At 33.8% G+C, this 25,463-nt stretch overlaps 2 protein-coding genes across 7 annotated transcripts in view; both read right to left on the bottom strand.

The window, feature by feature from the left end:
- The window catches only part of Churc1 (churchill domain containing 1), a 630,431-nt gene that overhangs the window by 59,438 nt on the left and 545,530 nt on the right, over positions 1–25,463 (bottom strand). The window lies entirely within an intron of this gene.
- The window catches only part of Fut8 (fucosyltransferase 8), a 337,229-nt gene that overhangs the window by 212,060 nt on the left and 99,706 nt on the right, over positions 1–25,463 (bottom strand). For all 6 annotated transcript variants that reach the window (XM_040276268.2, XM_078050077.1, XM_040276269.2 and 3 more), the window contains one exon: positions 21,951–22,041. In XM_040276268.2, coding sequence (XP_040132202.1) covers positions 21,951–21,976 — 26 coding nt within the window. In that variant the 5' untranslated portion in view covers positions 21,977–22,041. The remainder of the gene's footprint in view (positions 1–21,950; positions 22,042–25,463) is intronic.

The following is a 25,463-nucleotide window of genomic DNA, read 5'->3' as shown; positions in this document are numbered from 1 at the left end:
TAATCAAGAACATACATAGCCTACAGAGTGGGAGAAAATTTTTGATACCTGCACCTCAGAGCATTAATCTTCAGGATATATAAAAAACTCAAAAAACCACCAAAAAAAAAAAAGTACAGACATTTCACAGAACAAGAAATTTTTACAAAGGGTCAACAAATATATATAAAAAATGTTCAATATCACTAGCAATTAGAGAAATACAAAGCAAAACTACATTGAGATTTCATCTCACTAAAGTCAGAATGCCAATTATCAAGAAGAAAACATGGGAGGATTAGATGAATTCTAGATAGGGAAGAGGGGTGGGAGGGAAAGGGAGGGGGCAGGGGATTAGGAAGGGTGGTGGAATGTAATGGACATCATTATACAAAATACATTTATGAAGACTTGAATTGGGTGTCAACATACTTTATATACAAAGATATGAAAATTGTGGTATACATGTGTATTAAGAATTGTAATGCAAAAAAAAACAAAGTACATGTAAAAAGGCATGAATGGCGTGAACATACTTTATATACAGAGATATGAAAAATTATGCTCTATATGTGTAGTAAGAATTGTAATGAAAAAATGAAAGATAAAAAAAAAAGACAAGCAACAATAAATGTTGGTGAGAATGTGGGGGAAAAGGTACACTCATACATTATTGGTGAGGCTGCAAATTGGGGCAACCACTCTGGAATGCAGTATATAGAGATTCCTCAGAAAACCTAGAATAAAACTGCCACCATGTGATCCAGTTATCCCACTTCTAGGTATATACCCAAAGGACACAAAATCAGCATACAGTAGTCATGTGACGACATCAATATTCAGAGCAGCTCAATTCACAATAGCAAAGGTATAAAACCAACTTAGGTACATTTCAACAGATGAATAGATAAAGATAATGTGGTACATATACACAATGGAATATTATTCAAACATAGAGAAGAGAGAAATTATGGCATTTGCCAATAAATGGATGAAACTTGGAAACTATTATGCTAAGTGAAATAAGCCAGTCCCCAAAACCAAAGGCTAAATTTCTCTCTGATATGCAGATACTGACTCAAAATGGGGGATTAGGGGTGGGGGGGTAGAGGTTGAACAGATTGGACAGGAAAGTGGGGGAAAAGAAATGGGAAAGAAAGTAGAATTAATCAGACATAACTTTCCTATGTTCATATATGAATACATGAACCAGTGTAACTCCATATCATGTACAAACACAAGAAAGGGAATACTCCATGTATGTATGATTTGTTAAAATACAGTCTATTCTGGGCACAGAGGATTACATTCCTTTTAAGCAAAAAGGATTACATTCCTTTTTTAAAAATAGCTGTATATAATTTATATGTATAACCTAATGAGTTTGGAGATAGTAATACACCTGAGAAGCCATCACCAAAATCTATATCATCAACCTATCCACAATCTCTGAAAGTATTCTCTTACCCTCTTATTGTATTTTTCATTATTATCATTGATATTATTGTTATCTTTGATAACAACACTTTCTATAAGCTCTATCCTCTTAACAAATTTTTAGTATACAAAACAGTATTGTTAATTATAGGGATTATCTGTCAGGTAGGTTTCTAGGATAAAAAGAAACTAGATCCTTTGACTGTTACCTACCCATTCCCCTCCACCCCCAGTTCCCAAATATAAAAATAGTTCAATCATTATATTAAAAAAAGAATAGATGCAGTATCATTTATAACACTGCCAAATTGACTATTCTTAAATCTAACAAGTAAGAAAATGACCAACAGTCACATATTCATGCAACTTCACTTCAATATTAGAGACAGACAATGAATAATGTGATAATCTTCTGTAAAACCAAATGGCAGACCAAAAGTTTGTCCTGCTCTTCTATGAACCATGTTCATTGAAGGGGTGTTGTCTAATTCATTAAAAATAAGTCAGCATTTATTTAATTAATATAAATATGTGTGCCTTATGCAAAGAGCCAAATGGTATTATATATAAAATAGTTATATATTCGTGCCCTCAAACAAGAAAGAATACTAGCAAGAATGTATACTAAGATACGTCTTAACAGGTGAACAAAATGTATTCATAAGGTTATTTGGTACAGCATGGTTTGCAATGGCTGCAAACTGGCAGAGGGTGGTGGGGGAGTACATAATTCCCTATCAATAGAGGTATGGTTGAAAAATTATGAATTAGCTTGCCAAAAATATTTTCTTATTAGAGTGACAATCAAGAGGAAAATTAATCCATAACCCAGCTGATACAATTCCCAAAACACTAAAAATGATAACAGCAGAAAACAACTAACAAAACATATAATAAGATTTAAAGAAAACAGTGTGTTCAGAAAAAAACTACATATAACAAAAAAATAGAACTTCTAGACAAAAATACCCCAAAACATCTGAAATTTTATGAAATTCTCTGGGAAGGTTTAAGAACAGAGTAGGTACTCCAGAGGAAAAGTTAAGGTGAAGACAGAGAAATAAAAATTACACATAGCGAGGTCAGTGAGAAAACTGCTGGAAGGGTCAACTACACGATTAACAGAGATTAGTTTCAGATTCTGTAGTGCTTCATAACTTCACCACAACGATGTCATCTTACAATAAATATCATTATGAATAGAAAACTGTTCAAGTGACAAAAATAAATGGAAGTCATTCATCTCCTCATAAACTGAATTTAAATGTGGATTTCTAAACCTTCCCACAAAGAAAACTCCTGGCCCATATGGCTTTATGTGTGACTTCTATAGAAGCTATAACTGCAGTTCTACACAAATTCTTCTAAAAAATAGAAAAAAGAAAAACAATAACTTGAAAGTTTCTTGCAAAGTTAAATATATAATTACCATATAATTCAACAAGTCTATTTTTTACATATTTACAAAGGAAATTAAAACATATGTACATAAAAGAATTGTACAAGAATGTACATGGCCACCTTATTTATAACAGTGTTCAACAAATGAATGGATAATTTATGGCACATTCATAAAATGGAATACCATTATCAGTGAAAACAAACTATGGACAAAAAAGCTAAATCTCAAAAAACACACTTGAAAAAAGATACTAGCAATAAAAAATATACACCGTATGATTCAATTTATGTGAAGTTCTACATCAGAAAAACTAATATATAGTAATTAACATGATATTCATGCTTGCCAGCAAGCAAAAAAGTAATTTAAAAAAGGAAATGTGGCCAGGCATAGTGGTGCCTATAAACCCAGTAACTTGGAGGCTGGAGGCTGAGGCAGGACAATAACAAATTCAAGGCCAGCCTCAGCAACTTAGTGAGGCCCTAAACAATTTCATGAGACCTCTCTCAAAATAAGAAATAAAAAGAGCTGGGGATGTGGCTCAGTAGCAAAACATCACTGGGTTCAATCCCCAATACCAAAAAAATAAAAAAGGAAAATGACAGTTACATGAAAGTATAGATTTGGAGAAAATCATTTAAATGTATGATAAATATGGGTACATTTTACTGATGTAAGTTATACTTCAATAAGGTTGAAAAATATTAAGAGAAAGTTTAAACTATCCCCATTTTGTGAATGTAGTTGAAAATGTCAATAAATAAATAAAAGTGGCAAATTCATTAAATGCCTAAATTGTGTAATTGCATTTTGAGTTTCAACAGATTTTTTTCTAGCAAAATCATAACCATAGTACATTCTTACTTTTAATGAAAAAATTTCATTATTATTCTAGATATGATTGACTTCAATTCAAATACTGTGAAAATTATATTTTTCATACACTTCAAAGAGTGGAATAACTAGTAATATAATTTAAAAAAAAAATCAGAGAAACGGCTGAATCTTCTTAGTTGCTTACCATTCTTTTTTTTTTCAGAATAAATGGAATGATCACAAACATTCAAATAATAATTATTCTCTATGTTGCGACAAACTGGAAAGAATAAAAACCAAAATCATTATCATAGACTGGCTGCTTCTTGAAACAATTCTATGTAACGAACTGAAAAATTTTAACAGAGAAATGAAATAAATTTAATTAATCTTTTAAATACATTCTCCTTTGATCATGATTCATTTTAAAATTTAGTATGGCTACAGAATTTATTAAACTTTCTTATTACCCAATGTACCTATAAAGAAAAACAGTAGTTTGTAAAATTGTTTATTAATGTAAGGTAAAAATAGTAACAAACAAAAATGGCCCTTTAATGCTGGTGAAATCAACTTCTGTTTTATATAAAAGCATTTGGTGAAATCAATTGCACTGAAATGTAGGAAGCAGAGAAAGCAAGACGAAAAGTGGAGAAGAAAATTTTCTTACAGTCCCTATCAAAATTATGAAATTCAATTTTCATTCATTACTTACGAGGTCGTCTATCACACTTTCACATTTATTATTAGTAGGGTTGAAGAATATGCACATAAAAGTTGAATATATGAGTATGAAATACTTATTAATTTTTGGAAACCAGCCAATATTTTAGAAATTGATGATATTCCTAATAATGAAGTAAAAACACATAATCACCTTAATGAGGTTTCCATCAGGAGCATCTCATTCACCTTAACCATTACACACGATAACACATCCGGCTGTGTTTACCAATGTAATTAATTTGTAATATTCAAGCAGACTTAGAAATGTGGTCTTACCATATGTACCTTCAGCCTTGAATAAATTAATATTGCCCCAAATCGTTTTTTTAATAAAACCAGGAGAGACATATACTTGACCATTTTCTCTGGCTGTGTGCACAAATATGCTTGCACACATATAATATATACTTTATTGGCACCACAATATAGCAGAAAGAATAAGCCTTTCAAATCAATCATGGGCTATAATATATGGGTACTTTACCCAACTATAAGAATGACAATTATGTAAACTCACATTATTGTGAAGATCGAACCCAGGTCCTTGTGCATGCAAGGCAAGCACTCTACCAACTGAGCTATATCCCCATCTATTCATTTATTTTTATGTGTAAAAAAAAAAAAATCCAAAAGTAGATGATCAGAAATCAATAGGTCTAAATACAATTTCAAATCAAAAGTCTGGGGATACAACCCTGCTATAGGGTGCTTGCCTAGCATGCACAAGGCCCTGAGTTCAATCCTTACTCAGCACAAGGAAGGAAGGAAAAGAAGGAAGGAAGAAGGGAGACAGAAAAAGAAAGACAGAAAAAAGAGCTGCATTTAAGCCAACTCTTGAAGAGGTACAGCGTCCTTTAACACTGCATTTAGTATTTAATGTGAAGAGATAAATCCGTTGCAAAAAAAACAGACTTATATACAATCCACAAACTCTTCAACAGGAAATGTCTAATACAATATTTGGTAATATTTTTCAAAAGATTTAGCAGTCCAAAATTTTGAGAGCATATACTTAAGTCATTAATAATAAGGACTTTTGGGGGGTGGGGTGGATAGAATATAGTTACTTCATTTAACAATGGTATAGCAAGTCAAAGAGCATAAACTATAAAAAACTGTTGATCTATATTCTAAAGATAAGAATGAATTATGCAGCCTATGAATATCACTAGCTTTACTAACCAACCCACAATATTCAACAAAATTTAATTTGTAAATGGTTGTACATATCACTAAACTTCAGTATTTTTTCCTATAAAATAAATTTAGAATAAGTTTCTATTTCTCATTAATCTAATATAATTTCCCAATGTCCACAGGATTGTCAAGGTAGTTCTACAAACTTTCATTCGTGTTATTTAATGAATTAATTTGTTATTCTCCTTCAACTTTCCTTATATTTTCTCTCCCTTTATAAATAAATATATATATATATATATATATATATATATTCCTCTGTACATGATTAAATTTCAACAATGCATTATTATTTATTCTTACTCCTCTCTGAACAGGGGTACAAGTACATAATAGATTGTGTCAATATAGAAGCACCTTAAATAATATTGAGATTGTTTTTTTTCTTTTATGAAAGAAGCCTGGAGACAAGTGAAAATGCTACACAGTGTCCATAGGGACCCAAGCTTCTAACTTCCTGTTTCACCATTCTACAAATTTGGCTTCCATATTCTTTTGGACCATATTCTTTTGGATTAGTACAAAATGATTGTTAAAGCTCATTATTATGCTTGCAATGAGGGTCCAAAGAAGAAGGCATGGCACACACTTGTAATCCCAGTTACTCAAGACACTGAGGCAGAAGGATCACAAGTTCAACAACAACCTGAGCAACCTACCAAGACCCTGTCTCAAAATAAAAAGGACTGGGGGTGTAGCTCAGTGGTAGTGTATCCCTGAGTTCAATCAGGAGGGACAGAAGAAGGAGAAAGGGCAGGAGATTTTAAAGAAATAATTAGTGGGCTGGGGATGTGGCTCATGGGGTAGCATGCTCGCCTGGCATGTGTGCGGCCCGGGTTCGATTCACAACACCACATACAAACAAAGATGTTGGTTTGTGTTCGCCAAAAACTAAAAAAAAATAAATAAACATTAAAAATTTTCTCTCTCTCCTCTCTCTCTCTCAAAAAAAAAACAATAAGAGTTGGTAGAACTAAACTTACATCATTTCACTATATCTCAATAGATAGAATAAAAAAACAATATTGTTCACTTATAAAAAGTTTCTACACTAAATAAGAGTTAAGTTTTTGTTGTTTTATCAAATTCAGGAAGAAAGGAAAGAAGGCAAGAAGGAAGGGCAGGTGGGTGGGAACCAAAACACAGGTGGAGATATTTAGTGAGGTACAGAAGTATACCAAAAAAAAAAAAAATCAGATTTAAAAAAAACAGTTATTGTAAATAATTAGAGTTATGCCAACTTTAATGCATCAGTGACAGGTAACTGATATTAGATAAAACTCAGTCAAAATAACAGAAATGCTGTTTAAACGACATTTAAAAATTAATTTTAACACATAATGATACTTGAACCTAATTTGAAATAGGCAGGATATATGTCATGTTAAGAATATTATTGCCCATGCTTAAAGTATTAAGAGAACTCTACTGTCACCCAAGAAGTAACAGGTCAAAATTACTCTCCAGGGCTGGGGATATAGTTCAGTTGGTAGACTGTCTTGCATGCACAAGGCCCTGGTTTCAATCCCCAACACCACAAAAAAAAAAAAAAAAAATACTCTCCAAGTGTAAACAACTAGAAAACTGGACAAAACAACAGACATTGGACAATAAAAAGCTCAAACTGATTCCTTAAAGACAAAAAAAAAAAAAAAAGACAAAACAAGTGAGTCCTAAAGTTACCTGGGATTGCTTTTTGAAAGCACTTTTGGTACTACAGTATTTTAAAAGTCCAAAGCAACAAGAAATTTTGGGAGAAGTCCCTGAAGTAAGAGCTACACAAGATGAACTAAGAGCTACACAAGACCTTTTTTTTTTTTTTTAAATAAATGATCCCCTTGAATTACCTGAATGCCAATCTACATGTGTTCCTGCATGAAAATCCATGAGCCTGAGCAAAAACAATTTTTAGGAAAGAACAATTATATGGTAGCAGATGCTGAAGAATTCTCAGAGCTCACCATTCTGCCATGATGTTCTGCCTCACCTCAAGCCCAGAGAAATGGAGCCAGCTGTCTATGGACGGAGACCTCTGAAACTGTGAGCCCCAAATAAACTCTCCCTTCTCTACAATTGTTTTGGTCAGGTCTTTTAGTCACAGCAGTGAAAAAGCTGACTAAAACATTATCTATGTGTGGGAGCAGGGTTGCTAGGAACTGAACCCAGGGGTTGTACTCTACTACCAAGCTACATCCCCACTCCTTTTGATTTTTTAATTTTTAGTCAGGATCTCACTACGTTGCCATGGCTAACCTAAAACTGGTGATCTTCCTGCTTCAGCCTCCCTAGCAGCCATGCCTGAATATAACATGTCTTACGAAAACAAAAACCAAGGCATTAAAAGGTGAAGTTGGGGTGGGTGGAGTGTGAAGCCAAACAGTTAGAAAATGTCAGGCAGGAATTTCAACATACCGAGCTGACTCCAGAGCCTGATTTCCAAATTCTACTAGCGAGATTTTTCAAAGCAAGTATCTTCCCACTTGGAGATCAGACATCTGAAATCAGTGGATCTCCACCAATGGAGTAAAATTAGAGTAAGAGATAAAAATCTTTATTATCCTAAAAACACTACCAGTAATTAATTGGAAGAATCCTCCTACCTAAATGTATGTTTTCTCATACATAACATCAAAGAGAGTCAATCCAGACAATCTATAAAGACCTTTGCACTAGATATATTTTAGTAGCAGGAGGTATTTTGAATTTTTGTTGTTGATATTTTGTTTTTGGTAGTGGGGACTGAATCCAGGGGGTACTTCTTATGGAGCTATATCCTCAGCCCCTCCCTCCACCTTTTTAATTTGATACAGTCTCAGTGAATTGCCCAGGCTAGCCTTGAACTTGCCATCACCCTGACTCAGTCTCCCCAGTCACTGGAATTATGGTGTGTGCACCATCCCCAGCTAGTAGTAAAAACACTTTTAACTTTAAAGAAAAAAATTCCTTCGAAACTCTCCCTAATCACCCATATTTATCTATTGCCTACCAAGTGTTTGGTACCATACCGAGTGCCAAGGATATAACAATGAGCAAGCAAATAATCCACCCTCCCTTTAGTGAATCTTAGAATATATCAGAAAAATTAAAATGAAACAACTGAACAATTCATTTCCTATGTTTCTAAATATGGTGATTCTGCACTCAATAAAGGGCTTTTGAACTTTCCAGAAATTCAAATGCCCAAATATCCCACAACTCTGTCCCTCATCAAATTCAGGGTATCCCTTGATTATCAACTTCTCAATGAAACCTTCCCTAACCATTTTATAGAAAAATGAAATTCTTCCAACTCCAACATTCCCTATCACTTTTCCTGATATAATTACTTTTCTCTAGAAAACCTATCCATAGCATGTACTCATTTGTTTAGTATTCATCTACCCACTAGAATATGAGTGTCAACGGATCAATAATTTCTGGCTGCTCACTGATATCCATCAGGAACAATGCCTAAAATACAGCAAACAAACCTAAAAATGAATAAATGAGTACAATGGTTCACTATACTTTTATTTATATACATGTTTTTGTGTCCCACTTATAGATCAAACATCTGAAACCATTAGTTTTTTTTTAGCATTTAGAACCTTTGTTTGAATATGTACTTATTATATTTTTATATTTTTTAATCTGAAGATTTATTTTGATTCTGCTTATTATGACTAAGCTGATTTTCTTAAGAAGAGAGAATACATTGCTTTAGCTATTCTGTGTCTCTTATTTTTCCAGATGAATTTCAAGACTGCTTTTTGTATTTCTAGAGGAATGTCATTGGGATCTTAATTGGAATTATATTAAATCTATATAATGCTTTTGGTAGTATCATCATTTTGACAATATTAATTCTGCCTATCCAAGAAAAAGGGAGCTCTTTGCATCTTCTAAGGTCTTCTTTAATTTCTTTCTTTAGTGTTCTGTAGTTTTCATTATACAGGTCTTTTATCTCTTTTGTTAAGCTGATTCCCTTTTTTTTTTTTTTTTGGAGGCTATTGTAAATGGGGTAGTTTTTCTCCTTTCTCTTTCAGAGGATTTTACATTGATATACAGAAATGCTTTTGATTTATGGGTGTTGATTTTATATCCTGCCACTTTGCTGAATTCATTTACTAGTTCTAGAAGTTTTATGGTGGAATTTTTGGGTCTTCTACCTTTCAGGGTCTGGGTTGAAAAATCTGCAGAGATTTTAATTGGTTTTTCCCTATATATAATCTGATTCCTTTCTCTTGTGGCTTTTAAGATTCTCTCCTTATTGTATATGCTAGATATTTTCATGATAATGTACCTTGGAGTGGATCTGTTGTGATTTTGTACATTCTGGCATCCTGTAAGCCTCTTATAGTTGGTTTTCCAATTCATTCTTTATGTTTGGAAAATTTTCTGATACCATTTCATTGAATAGATTGTTCATTCGTTTGGTTTGGAACTCTCTGCCTTCCTCTATCCCAATAACTCTTAATTTTGTCTTTTTATGTTATATTTCTTGAATGTTTTGCTCATGGTTTTTTATCATTTTTACTGTGTGGTCAACATTCTTTTCAATATTATATATTTTGTCTTCATTGTCTCAGGTCCCATCTTCCAAGCAGTCTAATCTGTTGGTGTTGCTTTCTACTGAGCTTTTAATTTGTTTTATTGTTTCTTTCATTTTAAGGATTTCTGGTTGTTGTTTTTTTTTTCAGAACCTCTATCTCCTTATTGAAGTTCTTTTGCTTCCTGTATTTGCTTATGTAGCTCTTTATCGAAATGATCTTTTACTGCCTGCATTTGTCCTCTTATATCATCCTTTAATTCACAGAACATTTTAATTATGTACATCCTGAACTCCTTCTCTGTCGTTTCTTCTGTTTTGTAGCCATGGATTCTAATAATGTAGTATCTTGGTTTGTTTGGGGCACTTTTTCCCTTGTTTTTTCATGTTGTTCGTGTGTCTTCCCTTCTAACACTGCAGATCCACGGTGTTACTGTTTTTACCCTATAGGCTCATAGTGCCCCTGTAGCGTTCCAATACCTTTCCTTTGAGGGGAAGAACAATATTAACAGATCCCAATACAAACAATATACAACCTTAAATCAAATACTTGCTAATAAGACATTTACAGGAATGGTTTGCAAAAGGATTTACAGTTTCTGATGGTAGACAAACAATAGGGGGTGAGGTGTAGAATGAGGAACTGAGGGGTAGGAGGTGAGAATATAGAGTTATTAGATCTTAGGAAGTGTGAAAGAGGAATCTAAAGATGATGGTTAGTAGTAGGAGAAGAGAGAGAAAGTGATTTTCAGGAGACAAGTGTGAAGGCAATAGAATACATAAAACAAACACATATAAATATGAAGAAAAATTAAAAATGTAAAAATAGTAGATAAAAGAATATACAACACAACTGTAATACACTATTCAGATATCCCAGTCCTCAGTATCCTAATTCATGTAAAGTATGGTTTCACAAATGTCCGGGATATGAGGACAGGAGAATGGAGAGGGAGAAAAAAGGGGGAAAAAAATCTTGAAGGAAGAAACAATGATTGTTTTGGTTGGAGATTAGTATCTTTCCTGCTGCCCTTCTCATTCAATAGGTGTTGTTTTCTGGTATCTCCACCCTCAGGATGGTGAAGGTTACCAGATGGGAGGGTTCATCTTGGGTGCAGGCCACTTGAAAGTGGGATATGGCACCAACTAGTAGTCCCTGATGGGAGACTGCACCCCAAGGATCTCCTTTGGGGCCCACTCATGTGATAAAGGCACTTGGTCTTATTTCCTTATATCGCCTATAGATCTCACAATTCCTGGTCTCTAATTTAGTCTCTAAACTGTATTTTACTCACTCTCTCCCTTTCTACTTCCTACTCAGGAACCTTTCTCTCCAGAGGTGTTGTGGGTTGCGCTCTGGGGGCTATGCAGCTGTCTTGGAAAGTTGTTTTTTATTGGGTAGTCACTGTGGCGCCTGCTGGGGGAGAGTGGGGAGTTGGGGACTATTGGTACCTGCCCAGCCAGTGTTCCAAGCTAGGAGTTGCCCCAAATAAAAATGGCAAGGAAGGTGTCCCAAGATGGAGGCGGCTACTTTCAGTGATGGAATATCAGGTCAGGTGATGGGGCGGGGGATGAATTAGACGATGTGTTCAAAGATGCAGCTCTGTGGCACACAGCGTTGTGGCTATGGGCTGCCTCCAGACCCAATGACTGAGTAGCTCTGCGGATATTGGTGGGACTTCCTGGGCCTGCCTGTGCTCCTTATTTTTATACTTTATCTTTTTTTTTAAATAATATCATTTGGGCCTGGGGTTGTGGCTCAGTGGTAGAGCGCTTGCCTAGCACATGTGAGGTACTGGATTCAATCCTCAGCACCAAGTAAAAATAAATTAAAGGTACTATGTCCACCTACAACTTAAAAAAAAATTTAAAAAATAATAATAATTGGGGCTGGGGTTGTTGCTCAGTGGTAGAGTGCTCACCTACTATACATGAGTCACTATCTTCGATCCTCAGCACCAAATAAATACAAAGATATTATGTTCACCAAAAACTAAAAAATAAATATTTAAAAATGATGATGATGATGATGATGATGATGATGATGATGGATGGATGGATGATAATAATGATAATAATATCATTTAAAAAATTCAACAGAGGGCTGGGGTTGTGGCTCAGGGGTAGAGCACTTGCCTAGCATGTTCAAGGCCCTGGGTTCAATCCTCAGTACCACATAAAAATAAACAAAATAAAAAGCTATTATGTCCAACTAAAATATTAAATAAATAAATAAAAACGTTCAACAGATCCAGAGACCATTTTAAAATTGAGTCATGTATGGTTTGAAACCAAGTAACTAAACTCAACTTTATCTTTTAGAGGGATGATGATGATAACAATGTTGCTAGAACATTTCTAATAAAATGAGTTTGTTATAAGCAATTGTGAACAATGGAATGTTTTTGATTAGTTCATAACTTATCCTGATAAAAACAGCAAATTATTGAAAGAAGTTAAAAAAAGAAATCATGTATAATAATTTAATATGCCCTATTATACTATGAAAACTATGAATACTGATTAGATATAACCAGGGCTCCCCCAAAGCAGGTATTCTCTCTTCTTATTAAGAAAATCAGTTTAGTCATAATAAGCAGAATCAAAACAACCTTCATATTAAAAAAATATAGTTCAAGCTAGTGTCTATTAATAACTACACATTCAAATAAAGGATCTAAATACTAAAAAAAAAGCTTTAAAAAAATTGAGTTCTCTGGAGCTGGGGTTCTAGGCTCAGTGGTAGAGTGCTCACCACTGGGTTCGATCCTCAGCACCACATACAAATAAATAAAATTAAAGGTATTGTGTCCACCTACAAGTAAAAAAAAATAATTTTTTACATTGAGTTTTCCTCATTTAATTTTGTAGAAATATCCCAAAGTATCTCAGAAACAAAATTTAAATTACTACCATTACACACATTTTAAAACTATACCTCACCTTCGAGTATTATAGATAAATGCTCAATGTTAAAGGTATTCTCCTCTGATTGGTTTTGGGAAAGAAAACTCAGAATTCTTTAATGTAGATACATTTTCTATTCTAGGAAAATGGATCATCAACCAATAATTATGCTTAATGTTACAGATACTAAGCTAAAAGATCTATTTATCCAAAATGTTAGAGCAATTTTATTATTTTTAAGTAGTGACACGTAGTCATGGTAAAAGCAAAATCAAACAATCATAAAAATGTATAAAGGATAAAGGAAATGTCATCCAAAAAAATTTCCCTGCTAAAAGAATCATTCACTGTTATCATTTTCACCATATATACATTTTGATATAAATAATTTTAAAGAAATCATTTCATACATCCTATGCTACTACCTTCTTTGTTTAATTTGGCATTATGTAAAGAACCTTTGTTTAGCCAATGTGTGTGTGTGTGTATATAAAATTATTTTTAAGGATGCTACAGTACTAAATTTTATGGATTACCATTATTTTACTTTTTCCTCAGTTAACACTTTTTTCCTTAACAAAATCCTTCTAATAGAATGAATATGACAAACTTCACTTCCTAACAGAAAAACTTCATATTTCAATCATTTTCCACAAAAGAGTCATTCATGTATTTATGCCACTCACTGTTCTAGACTATCTATATTCCATAAGTATTGGGACTGAGTCCATTTTAATCATTGCTTTACTTCCATTGCATAGAGAAGTACCTGGTACACTGTAGACCTTTGTTTAAGTATTGAATGAATGGATAGCCAACACTGTTCTTTCATGCTTCTTCCCTTCTGCAGTTACCTCCTTTTGCAACTTTGAAATTAGTTTTGTTTTCATTTGTTTTCACAGATTTATAAACTCAAAAGATAAAATTATATTATATGCAAGACACCAACTCTACAAAAATAAAACTATAGTCCCTGTTACCAAGAGGCTTACAGAATCACAGAATTCAGAGGGTGAAGACTTGTCTCTCTTCTCTCCTCGCCTTCCCTCCCTTCCTCCTCCTTCCTCCATCTCTTCCTCCATCTCCTCCTCCCTCTCTCCCTCCCTCCTTTTCTCACCCTTTCCCCTCCACCCCTCCTTTCAGGTAGCCATGAGAAAAAATTTTCATTTTAGGACCAGGCCACCCTTCACATTAATTAGCCTTCACCATTCAGTTCAGTCAGTGTATGTATGGGAAGCCGCGGAGATAAAATGTATAGGGGGTAAAAAAAATAGCATGACAGTGTTACTCAGAAACTCTGTGTAGCTTTGTTTTAAGAAGTTCGTTCTGTGCTTCAAAACATCATTCAAAGGAAATATGAATCTAACAGCTGGTTATGTGTTTTCCTTTGATCTAACATTCACTGGAGAAAGAAAAAGTAGGAGTACTGTCATGCTACTATTCCAGTACTAAGCTGCAAAAAGTCCAGCTGGCACACATAGAAAAACCCTAACAAGACCAATTAAACTGCAAAGTTATACTTGAGTTCATCAAATATTTATTTTGCTTTTCCAGGAAATAGTTTTTGAATGAATATTATGTTCTTTATTTGTTTTCTCTTTTTTATTGATTTTATTATTTTTTAATACATGACAACAGTGGAATGCATTACAATCCTTATTACACATGCAGAGCACAATTTTTCATCTCTCTCTATATAAATGTTCACGTCAATTTATGCCATTATACATGAATTTTTTGCATTACAATTATTAATATACATATATATCACAATTATTCATATCTCTGTTTGTATATAAGGTATGTTGACTCCCAATTCAAGTCTTCATATATGTACTTGGTATAATGATGACCATCATATTCCACCATCCTTGCTAATCCTCTTCCCCTTCCCTTACCCTCCCACACCTCTTTCCAGGAAATATAAAGGGAGAAAGAAGGCACCAATGAAATAACAAAACATGCCGAAATCTTTTCATTTCAATTAAAATTTTGGTCTTTAAAAATCACTACGAAACAGATCTGCTAAGAAACCTCTAGAAGTATTTACTCTGTTTTCTTTCATTTGGAAATTCCAAAGTTCTAAAGTAGAACCTTTAGACAAATACATAGTTCATCCTTTCACTTCTTAACTCATTTACACTTAGTCAGTTTACATGCATAAGAAATGTGCCCACATAATTATCCAGCTCAAGGTAGGGGTGGGGATAAGAGATGAGTTCAGACTTAAGGTGGAAGTTTGCACAGGGAACATGAGCCATGTAAAAATATGATGCTTGTGCTACAGTGATGCAGCTCAATTCACAATAGCTAAACTGTGGAAACAGCCCAGAGATGGCCTTCAATAGATGAACAGATAAAGAAACTGTGGTATATATACACAATGAAATACCACTCAGCCTTAAAGAATGAAATCATGGCATTTCCAGATAAATGGACAGAGTTGGAGAATATCATGGTAAGCAAAGTAAGCCAATCCCATCAAAAAATCAGAGGCTGAATATTTTCTCTGGTAAGTGGATGCTAATCCATAATGGGGGATGGGGTGTAGAGGAACTCTGGATTGAGCAGAGGGGAAGGAAGAGATGGGAGGTGGTAGTGGGGGAGATAATGGAATGAGATGGACATTATTACCCCTGTGTATGGGTATGATTGCACAAATGGTGTGACTCTACATCACATACAACCAGTGCTTCCTTTATGTAAAAGAATAAAATAAAATTGATTAATTTAAAAAGAATATGATGCTTGAAGAAGACTAAAGATTGTCACGAAAGTGATTCACATTTAAGGAAATCTAATTAAAATTCATCGAAATACAACATCCTTAAAAATACAAACTCTCTAGGGGCTAGAATTGTGGCTTAGCAGTAGAGCATTCACCTAGCACGGGCGGGACCTGGGTTCAATCCTCAGCACCACATAAAAATAAAGGCATTGTGTTGTATCCATCTACACCTAAAAAAATAAATATTTTAAAAATAATACAAACTCTCTAGTTCATCAATGCAGCTCTTTAATACAACAAACCATATTTTCATTATTTCATTGATTTCATTTTCATTATTTCATTGATTTCAGTCCTATGACTATGTCAAAGAAATTATACTGATCTGACACACAAACTCAATGATATATTTGATTTAATTCAAAACTCATTTAATGTGATTCACTTATGAGTACTGACCCTAATTCCTCAACTAAACTTTAATACTGTTTTAATTAGTCCTTTCTCTCGTAATTACCAAACAAAAAATTTTCAGTACTGATTAATTTCAAGATCCACCCACAAAACCATTTATGTCAATAAACTCAAATAACTTGAGAAAAAAAATAAATAAAAGCAAAAAAAAGATGTTCAAGTGGCTGAATTCTAAACTTAGCACTCTATGTAAATTCCTTCTAGATGTGGTTATGCCAAGTGAACAGTCTTTTAACTCCATAATTTCCTATTTTCACAATGAATTACATTAAGTGTAAATGCAATAAGCTACTGTAGTCTCCCACAAAAATATCTTAGAAATTTATTTTCCCTTATTATATTCCTCCTACTGGATATTGTGATTTTTTGTATCCAAAAGATCTATCTAGCAAAACTCAAAAATTCATATAAGATTTTAGCCAATTTAACATTCAAATTCAAAATGTCCTAGACTATACTAGGAACTGAACTTGAACTACAAGTTTATAAAGCAGGCATCATTGATCTTATGTTAAAGGAAAATGAGGTTGAGAAAGATAAAATAATTTGATCTCAAAACTACCAGACATTAATGATGCCATAAGAAAAGACAAAGAGAAGTAATACTTGTTGCATGACAAATATGTATCAGGCATGCAACATACTTTTGCACACCTTTCCTCAAGTAATTGTCATCACTGCTTTGTAAGGCAAGCATTATTTCCATTTTGAAGATAGAAAACTGAGGAAAGAAGTGACTTAAAGTTGACTAAGATTTATACACCTAGTTAGCAGCCAAGAAAAGATAGAAATTCTAGATTTTTGTCCTTAAACTTTACTTACTATGATCTGAGGAAGTTGGTTTGATTTGTTTTATTTATCATGTTATATTCTACAGAGAAGAAAACAATTTCAGTGATCTAATTTTAATAAAATGATTTCTAATTCCTTGAGAGAACTGTATCTGTGCTGATGATTCCTGGTAGGGTCACTATCATGAGTCTACCAGACTATGTTTTAAGAACCTCCAGATTTTATAAGATTATAATTTCCTATCTTAACTACTCAATAAATAACCTGGAAATGCTTAAACAAAGATCTTTACTCCAATGCTTCCAGGCTGCCATCTATATGAGAAAAGGCTATTTCTCACCATTACTCCCTTTTAGGATATTCTCTCAAGAGCAAAATATAGGACATTTATAAATGCCAATTAATGCAAAATATAGAGGTTAGCTAATAAATGCCAAACAATAACAATGGTGCAGCATTTAGCATACAAATGGATGTCAACCCAGTATTAATCCAGTATTAATGAATTAATACTGAAAGCATTTTTATCACCAGAATAGCTGCTTTGCAAAGAATCAGACCCCTTCTTAAATCAGAGGCAAATAACTTAAACATCAGTTTAAGCAACAAAGAATAGGAATTAAAGTGTAGAGAAAGACACTAAAATTCTCCCCATCCTATCCTGTGACCTTATATTTTAATAATTTAAGCTTATGGTATTGCTCCCCACGACCTAGCTCTAAAAGAAAGAACAGTAGGATAAAGGTGGTCTTAGAAAACATCACACTTCAAACAAACCTCTCCTTTAGAAAGAGAATACTTGTTTCAAAAAAATCAAACCTCTCCTTTAGAAAGCTCAGAGATTTATCACACAACATAGTTTATCTTCTATTAGTCTTCTAAATCCATTTTAAAAGTTCATCTTCCTTTACAAATTCTCCCCTGTCCTTTCTTATCTGCTTCTGTTCTTCCTCAAGATCACTCAAAAGAATAAGGTAGAGATACACAGTGAGCTCAGGCCAATAGTTATCAAACATTAGCTAGGCCAGAATGGATTCTTAATTAATAGCAGTTTTCAAATTTTGTTCTACTGAAACCAAGAGTTGTATGAAACAGTTTTAGTATCTGACATTAATTTAGGGAAAATCTCAAGTCATCGTTGCTTCAAATATGTCTTCTGTCCTTTTTCTTTTCCTTCTGGTATTCTCAATATATGTATGTTCTACCTTTGGTTGTTGTCCCTTAGTTACTGTATATTCTGCTCCTTTTACTAGTCTTTTTTCTTTCTTCCTTTGTTTTGTGAAATTTCTTCTGACACAGCCTAAATCTCAGGGAAATTCTTTATGATGATTTTATCTCTGCCATGTCTCAGTCTGATTCTGATGCTTGCTCTGTCTCTTTATACTGCTCTTTTGCCTTTTTAATATGTCTCCTAATTTTATAAATTTTCGTTGGAAGTTAGACATGATGTGCTGCTAAAAGGAACTATAGCTATGAGGGCTTTAGGGAATTGTCTCCTTTGTCTCAGTACCAGGTTCACATTCTTGATATTCATCCTCTAGGGCCAGAGTTCACTAAGGACAAACATTTGCCATTTGAAAATGGATCACAGTGGGCTGGGGATGTGGCTCAAGCGGTAGCGCGCTCGCCTGGCATGCGGCCGCCGACCCAGGTTCGATCCTCAGCACCATGTACAAACAAAGATGTTGTGTCCGCCAAAAACTAAAAAAATAAATAAAATTCTCTCTCTCTCTCTCTCTCTCTCTCTCTCTAAAAAAAAAAAGAAAGAAAGAAAATGGATCACAGGAGCAGGAATTAAAAGAGTACTACCAGTGAGGTTCCAGATGCAGGATCACAATTAATTCTCAATAAAGAATTTGTGATTGTGTATGTGTGGGTTTGATATTTTTGTTTATTTAGCAGGTTTTTTCATTTGGTATTTTCCTCCTTTCAACATTTATATATTTCACTTCACTCTCTTGTTTACCTGATTTCCTGGGAGATATAGGATTAATTCTTATTTTTGTCCCTTGTTGCAGTATCAGGGTCACATTCTTCATTTTGGCCTAGTTTTATGGGCCAGTGCTCATTTTTGCCATATATGTGCAGTTTGTAAATTACTTTGGTAGAAGCAGTAGAAACAGTAGTGATAGGGAGGTTGCAGAGGATGTTTTAAATTAAAGTCCTATGATTAGGTCTCAGTCTTTTTAGTGAGCCTGTGCCCCTGACAGCCACTGCTTCTTAGTCTACCTCCACTCCCACCTCCTTAGGTGGAGTAGGATGATTAGAGCCAGCAGGAGTTGATAACTTCCTTTCTTCACCCTTCCCCAGGTCTGTTAGGTTCTGATAAAATCCTAAAAGGCTCTAGTAAAGTATGTGTAGTACTTGACAGCAAACCTTGTTAAGAAGAACAGAATGCTCTGGTATATTTCAAAATGATTACTTTTCCTCTCCTGTTGTTAGAAGCATCAGGGGGGGATTCCCCCCCCCCCCCCCGCTTAAAATTCACTGTAGGAACTGGTCAAACTCCTGAAGGGAAAGTCACAAATGACTTTTGTCATTATCCCTATGACTTGGTTCTCTTGGAGTTTTTAATACTCAAATTTGTTCACACTGGGTCTCAATAATTCTTACAATTCAGATTTGTCTACCCTGGCAAGAACCCTATTGATTCCTATGGTGATTTCTACCCCTGGATTTCAAATAAGTTGCAATTCTGTGTATTTGTCTTTGTCCAATTTGGGGGCAACAGTTTGCTCTATGACTTGATTCTCTTAAGTTAAGAAGAACTACTAACTTTTCGGTTTGTTAAACTTTTTATGTGTTAGGACAAAGTGATGAATTCTAAGCTTATTCCAGGCTGAACCAGAAACCACATTTTCATTTCTCACCTTCACATTTTACTAATTGATTAGTAATATATAATACTTATGAGGGAGAAGGAAAAAAATTTGGAAATCTGAATGTCTCAATGGCACATGTATTACCTAAAATATGATTAATTAGTTTTTATAAATAAAAATGGGGCAGAGCTGAGGATATAGCTCAGTTGGTAGAGTGCTTGCCTTGCATGCACAAGGCCCTGGGTTCGATAGCCAGCATCAAAAAACAAAACAAACAAAATAAAAATGGTATAAATTATTAAATACAATTCTTTTCTTTCAGAAGCAATGAAACATGGACAATCAATCATTTAGATCCCATGTTATTATAAATTAAATTGTTTCCTGAATGAACACCCAAATATTAAATTTCCATAGGGAATATAGAAAAAAAAAACTATCCTAAAAAAAGAAAAAAGCTATCATTAAGTACTACAATTAATTGGTCATCCTTATTGCTTAATTTTCAGAAAAATAAAGCCTGTTATTTTATTCCTGAAATAGCATTATCATACCTTCTACACAAATTTAAGTTTTAGAGATTTCCTCTAGGAGAAATAATGAATAAAGAGAGAGAAAGCTAAATTTTTATACAAAATGTGGCATTTGGATGCCAGCCCCCAACATTTGCTATCACCATGAAATTAACATTTATCGAAAACAATTTACTTAGAAAATCTTAATCCACTGTATAGTGCTATTTGCTGGCTCTTAAAGCAAGAAATACAGCCAACTTTTTCCCTCAAATCAAACTGAAAAACACCTTCCTACATTTTATATTACTTGTTTAAACTTTATTTAACTGAGTTTTAACCTACTTAACTAAAAGAATGCTGGTTTAATAAGTTAAGGTAAATAAATGTACTACATAATTCACCTTAAGAAATCTAAAAGCACTGTTATATAAAATAATCCTCCAAACTTAGTAAGACTATCAGAATGACCAGACCTAGGGGATATTAGCAGTATCTTCACTTTACATATATATATAAATTTTACTTCAGTATTATTTCTATATCTGCGATACAATACAAACAACAGACATCTCTAAAGCCTTTAAACAGTACAGATAATGAACCACTACAAAATTAGAAACTTGGGCAACACTTTAAACCATGGGATAGCTACATTCAGACAAATAAATTTTCCTAGGAAGATAATGAAGAATTAGAGTGAGTTACATGGGTTGGATGATCAAAAAAAGGATAGGAAAAAGCAATAACAAGTGAAAGATTTTATAAATATCTAGAAAAAAAAATTTTAACAAACGAAGTTGATCAAATGGAACAAAAATGACTGCCTGAGTAAGATGGAAAAGAATATTGTAAAAGTTCCACCCTGAATTTACAAAAATATAAAAATGAGACCCCACAATCCTGAAACCCCAAAACAAAGTCAATATCTAAGTAAAACTGAGACTTAGTATTTGATATAGTTTCTAACTACAGTAATAACTGACAAAGCAGATTCAATTATGTCAGCTCACAAGAGATAAAAATTTAAAATGTATGGGACTGGCGATACGTCGGAGGAAGAGACCACCAAGAGACTGTCTCATGCAACAGCAAAAGGGTTTATTTAGGGACCAGCATGCTGGGGCTCAGAGCTCACTTGAATAGAGCAAAGAGAGAGAGAGAGCCCTGAGAACAGCTTAAGCAGAGCTTATATACTTTCCTTGGAGAGGGCAGGGAGAGAAGTTACATTTTGTAGTTTGGCAGTTGGGGACAGCTCATTCTGGGAACAAGATTAGCAAATAGTTATTAAGATTTCAACAGTGTTTTGTTAAGCATATAGAAAAACGGAGTGACAAGTACCTATTAAAAAAAAACTCAAAAACATCAAAAGGAAAAAAAAAACAACAAAACTTAACCTATCTAGTTTTATCAGAGTTATATGTGTAAAAGTAAACTGGGCAGGTGACCATGCCTATTAAGAGACAAGATAGTCTAACAGATGGAGCATAGAATGTACACCTGCTCCAGAAATTGTCATATGATTATATCATCTCTAAAAGTAGAATATATTGAGGAATAGGGTTCCTGATTTACAAAAGGAGAAAAATTTAACAAAGCTATTTTATATTAACTGTGAAAAATGGCTTACCTTCCTTTCCCAAGAAGAGAAGACATTCATGAAACCACAGAAATCCAGGTGAATATATTACTGTTTAAATCTGGGTCACAAAAATTATTGGCTGTTCAAAACAAGACAAAAGAAAAAATGTTAATTATTTTAAAAATATACATTTACTTTGTTGTTAACATGAAATATATCTCACATGAAACCATTCAAACAAAACATATATCCCTAAATCTGCTTCTCCAGGGTAGCTTCTTTGAAAGACTAAAGAAATAGTTTAAATTATTTTTAAAATTCCTGATGGCTAAATGTGAAGAGATGTAGTTTTAAAACATTGAATCTTTATAGTTATTATCCTACATTAATATTTTTCCCTCAGAAAGAACATGGATTTTGTCTAAGACAGAAAGGAACCACAGCTTTAAAAAAGGAGGCAAGGGGGAGGGGGTCAAGAACATTCAAATAATTTCAAGGACAAAAAAAGAATGTTCCCCTCCAGAACATATTTACAGTCCCTCATCCAGAATTCAACTAACATCCAACTGAGGAAACAGCCAAGCTTGACAAATTAAAATATTTGTAATCTGACAGGTTATCTTCTATAAATATTCAAATATGGAAGTTTGTGTGCATGCAAGGGTCTCCACGTGCCAATCAAAATGCTTTGTTTGGGATTCTAAAATTGAGCACTTTTTTCACCCTTTTGTAGGAATCCCCTAAATCCCTAACTTTCATTTTAACTCTCTGATTAAAAGGTAATCTCTCTATGGGTAGTCTGAATTAAAAATTAAAGGGTAATATTAACATAATCATCAACAGCCAAAAGCAAAGTATCCATGCCTTTGAAAATCCAGGTCTGTAAAGAAAAAAGGAAAGATCCAGGAGCGGGAAAGGGTATTGAGGATCTAGAAGGATGGCAGCTAAAAAAAAAGATTAACTTTTTACTCATCTGATCAGTTATGCCTTGGTAATATAAAACCCTAGATGTAAAGAACAATTAGCACACTTTATAAATTTGGTTTGTATTCAAAGTTCTATTTAGAAAGACTGCCATTTATTTGGCTCAAGGCAATGTCCCATTTTTTTATGACAAGTTTGAGTACTTGAAACTGCAAAAAGTGGGGAAAAGCAATCAGTATGAGATTAAAACCAAACACACTTTTTGAAATCCATAGACAACCCTATCATTAAGAAAAATCAATAATTAACAGCAATAATGGCTTTAATGAAGACAAATTATCTGAGACAATTTGCTAATTGTTTCATCCTATCTCCCATTAGTTAGTTTCCCTTAAATATGCATAAGATTACTAAAAAACCTCAGGCCTTTCAGGAAAGTGATAAGCATACCTCTACATTCAGGGCAGCATTAAATTGTGAAAGAATACTCAACCTACCCAGAGGAATCTGCCTCTTTGGTGATGGCTCAGAATAGATCTAGATCAGTAGGTTTGGAAGAAATTATTTTACTTTATGATTATTCACCACTTATAAAAGGAGAAAAAATTAACTTATTAACAAAGCTATTATATTAAGCCACCATCCAACTGCAGGTCCAACAGTGGATCCAAACCAAACGTTAGTGGTTCTCAAACCAGAGAAAGGAGAAAAGTCTGGTTTAGGAATCAGTAACTTCAGCCTTCTCTGAGAGTTGTTAGAAATGCAGAATCTCAGGTCCTGCTGAGGACATACTGAATCAGATTTAAGCATTTAAATAGATTCCCCAGTGAGTTATATACGCATTAAAATTTGAAAAGCTCCCATGGGAAGGAGAATAGTAGAATGAAAGAAAAGTTATAATCTTCTGTTCAAAGCACCAGGCCACTGTTCAGCCAATATGTAGCCAATTCTTAACCTCTAGTTTATAGCATCATTACTCCTATCATAATTCTTTATACTCTAAGTAAGGGCTCTTGAGAAATAGGAACACTTCAAGTACCAAAAAATTAGTATCTAATGATTAAATCTCAGATCCCAAGAAAGCTCTGACACAGTAATCTTAGAAGTGGTCCTATCTCATGTTCCCAAATCACCTTAATTAGATAAATGACAGTTATGTGCTACATAATGACATTTTAGTCAATGATGGACTACAATACAATGACAGTCCCATGAAATTATAATGCCTAATGAAGTCTCAGTCATCTTAGTTTGTGTAAGCATACTCTATGATATTCACACAATGATGAAATTACCTAACAATCATTTCTCAGAACTACACTCATCCTTAAGCAATGTATAGCTGTGGTTAAAATAATAGAACCTCCAAAAAATAAAAAAAAAAAACAGCACCTCCATTCCTTCAAAATCCTTAGCACTATGAACATTTGGGGTCCTACTAACTAGAATATGCCTACATGTAACTAGAAAAGGAGGCTATTTGGGCTGATTATTCAGCTACTGTTTTGTAGCTCCAAATCTACCCCTTTGACTAATATTTACCTCTACTGAAAATAGAACTCTGAAGCTAGTTTTCTCTTTGCCAAGTATCTTCCTTATATTAAGGGCACTAGAAAAAGAATACATGCTTTTGTCAACCATCATTGTCTCAGCTGAGTGAGGCCCTCCATTCCAGCAGTAGCAGTTACTTGAAACCACCATCTTTTATTGGCATTCCCAGAAGTATCCCTCAGAAATAGCAGCAGCCAAGGCAGTACCCTTCTAGAGATTTTGAATCCCAACTCTATATGTCCCTACTCCAACCTCTTTATTTCCTGACACCTATGTAGGGATGGTAGCTGCTTTCTGCAAATTATTGTGTCTGTCCCCTTTTGCTTTTGTCAGTCCTATAAGACCCATATAATCCATTCCCTTTACTAAATTTTCTTGAATGCAGTGTCTAATATGGATTTTTTCCTGGACTGATCTTAACTGATCCATCTTGCGTAGATGGAATAAAATTCAAAATGATCTTGATCACTTTGGAAAACTGTTTACCCAAAACATGATAATCCACAAGAAAATATGTATTGCCTCTCCCCCCAAATAGATGCAAGATGGAAATGGATGTAAGAAATATAATTGATAAAGAAAGCAATATAGTGAAATACTAGTATCATAAAAGAAAATACACAGTAACTCTCAAAAACAAAGAGCCAATAAAAATTCTGATACAAAAACTTTTCACTTTAAATAATAAAAATCATATAAGTACAGATATGGAAGGAACTTTATTATTCTGTCTCTGACATTATTCACTTTTGTTAAAGCAGTTTTGTATCTAGTTTGGGTTACTACACTTCAAGCTGTCAAGAAATCAGTGAGAGTACAAAGAAGATTACACAAATGATAAAAGGAAACAGAAAACATGAACCCTGAAGAGTCTAAAAATTAGACTTTTAGTCTAGTTTAGTGAAAGGAAAACTCTGGCCAACACATTAGCTGTCTTCCAGTTTAAGAGTTCTGACCAACTGTATTTCATCTCTCTAAAGGAAATGGGTTTACCATAGAAGATGACAAAGTAAAAGAAGAAATTTATGTCTCCATTTTAACGGAACTTCTTAGCTTACTGGCTCTCCTTGAAATGACTAACATGGC

The sequence above is a fragment of the Ictidomys tridecemlineatus genome, chromosome 5 (assembly GCF_052094955.1).
Source record: "Ictidomys tridecemlineatus isolate mIctTri1 chromosome 5, mIctTri1.hap1, whole genome shotgun sequence".
Classification (NCBI taxonomy): Eukaryota; Metazoa; Chordata; class Mammalia; order Rodentia; family Sciuridae; genus Ictidomys; species Ictidomys tridecemlineatus.
The sequence above is the reverse complement of the archived record's forward strand: the minus strand, read 5'-3'. Positions and strand labels throughout refer to the sequence as shown.